The sequence below is a fragment of the Haplochromis burtoni genome, unplaced genomic scaffold (assembly GCF_018398535.1).
Source record: "Haplochromis burtoni strain Fernald_Lab_line unplaced genomic scaffold, NCSU_Asbu1 Contig_276, whole genome shotgun sequence".
Classification (NCBI taxonomy): Eukaryota; Metazoa; Chordata; class Actinopteri; order Cichliformes; family Cichlidae; genus Haplochromis; species Haplochromis burtoni.
In genome coordinates, this window is record NW_024582637.1 from 819,242 (window position 1) to 821,313 (window position 2,072).

General features: G+C 40.4%; 1 protein-coding gene across 1 annotated transcript; it reads left to right on the top strand.

The window, feature by feature from the left end:
- Positions 1 to 770: 770 nt before the first annotated feature.
- Positions 771 to 2,046, top strand: LOC106632303 (polyubiquitin). Its single transcript, XM_014339339.2, has 2 exons — positions 771 to 961; positions 1,042 to 2,046. The coding sequence occupies exon 2, from the start codon at positions 1,054 to 1,056 to the stop codon at positions 1,525 to 1,527; it is 474 nt and encodes a 157-aa protein (XP_014194825.1). The 5' UTR covers positions 771 to 961; positions 1,042 to 1,053; the 3' UTR covers positions 1,528 to 2,046.
- Positions 2,047 to 2,072: the final 26 nt, after the last annotated feature.

Here is a 2,072-nt window from a genome sequence, read left to right on the forward strand (position 1 = left end):
GAGGTTGATCAAAACAACCCCTTGATACCTGACCAAACAGGTTTATCCACTAAGTGGGGGATGAGGGTCGACTCCCAGCATGCTCTGGATTTTTATTTTCAGAGAGCCAACTGTGTCCTGTGGGTTCACCCTCACGGTGTGGGACCCACCCACCATAGTGATAGTTATATCCATTTTGACTGTAGTCTGAAAGAATAAAAAAAAAATAGTTCTTTAAATTACACCCGAAAAAAAGAGTTTTCTGTTATTTCTCGCAGGCTCGCCCAGCTTCCTACCTTGCGATGGCTTATCGAGGCAAAACAAACTTCGGAAATTTGAAGTCTTTAGGTAAACAATGATGCTCACACAACAGCTGATCAGCGCCCGCCCACTCACTTAAGATTCGTTTTTGAACTCTGATGTAATAACTTTCGGTTTCTAGTGTCCAAACATCACGCAGTGCTATGGTGCTTTTGGTATTTTGATCAGAGACTATCCTTCTTTATAAACAAAACAAAACAAAACACGTGTTTACGACCAACCTACAAAGGGCGTGTTAGGTTAAGAAATATGGAAATCCCGATTTTTTTCAGATCTCTCTTTAGGTAACTCGGAATCAAATAAAGTATGATTCTGTTTAATTTTGAACACAAAGATATGCAAACTATTTATGAACATTTCCTTTTCGCTTTATTCTACTGGATGTGTTGCGGATTATTTCAATACTGGAGAAAACTTCTGACTGTATATGTGCACTGACACATACACACACACACACACAGTAGAGCCAAGTCATGCTTAGACAATAGAAACTGAAAGTTGTTATGGCAGAGAGGGAAAACGAACCTTAGGTGAGTGTGAGGGTGTGGATCAGCTGAGGCAGAGTGTATATAAAGGCTGAGCACTTCAACTTAGCTGCTGCTGCTCGAGCATCATTTACGTTTCCACGTTTGAAGACTTGAAGTGAAAAAGTCATCACAAGGTAGGAAGCTGATAAAGAACTGAAAAGTCATTTTTCCCCAGTGTGTGTGTTTTCTAATGGACTATTTTGAATTCTTTCAGACTACAACCAACATGGATATAACTATTAACATGCTGGGTGAGTCCCACACTCTGACCGTGAACCCACAGGACACAGTTGGCTCTCTGAAAATAAAAATCTACAAGAAACTGGAAGTCAACCCTCAGACGCAGAAACTGGTTTTCATAAACGGCCAGAAGACCCCTCTCAACGATGACTCCAAACCCATCAGCTACTACGGCTTACAGCACGGCTCCCAGGTGTCCCTGCTGGTCACCGAGCCTCCTCCGCCTGCTCCCATCCAGGTGTTCCTCAGAAATGAAAAGGGACACTCCAGCACCTACGACATCAGGCTCGACGAGACTGTGAGCAACTTCAAGAACAGAGTCGAGAAAAGAGAGGGGGTGCCAGCGAGCCAGCAGAGGCTCATTCACCAAGGCCGGGAGATGCAGGATGGCAAACTGGAGGACTACAACATCAGAAACCACAGCACCATCTACATGTTTTTCCGTCTGAGAGGAGGCTGAGGACACTTTAACATGATCCATACACCAGAAAAAAAATGTATACTATAGAATCTTAATAAGTTTGACTAATCTTGTATTTATTTTTTTATTCACTGTTCTCATTATGTGTTGTGTAACAAGTTAGCAAATCTGTGTTTTCATTTGGCACAACGAACAACTGTAATTCATACAAATCAGCATTTTATGGACTCTGTCATGACAAATACATGTTACCTGCAATACTACAGAGAATAAAGTTTCCAATAGAAGTTTTTCTCTCTTCGCATTTCCTGTGTCCATGACAGCTCAAGAAGGGAGGGAGGGGGACTGTCATTCTTAAAGTTTATGAGACTCTCAGTCATATAAACTAATGTATTTTACTAGATAAATTTTAAAATATATATAATTCCAGTCGAGTATTTAAAATGTTATAGCAGCATTTTTATTTTATTATTTTTTTGTAGTTGCTTTAGTCTTTTATTTTTTATTGTTGACAGGCAACAGAGAGAGAAACAGGAAGATAAAGACTGACTATCCAATTTACTAGGTACATCTGTTCAGCTGCT

Excerpts from the sequence above, each read along its gene's own strand:
- LOC106632303 (XM_014339339.2), top strand. The coding sequence starts at position 1,054 with ATGGATATAACTATTAACATGCTGGGTGAGTCCCACACTCTGACCGTG.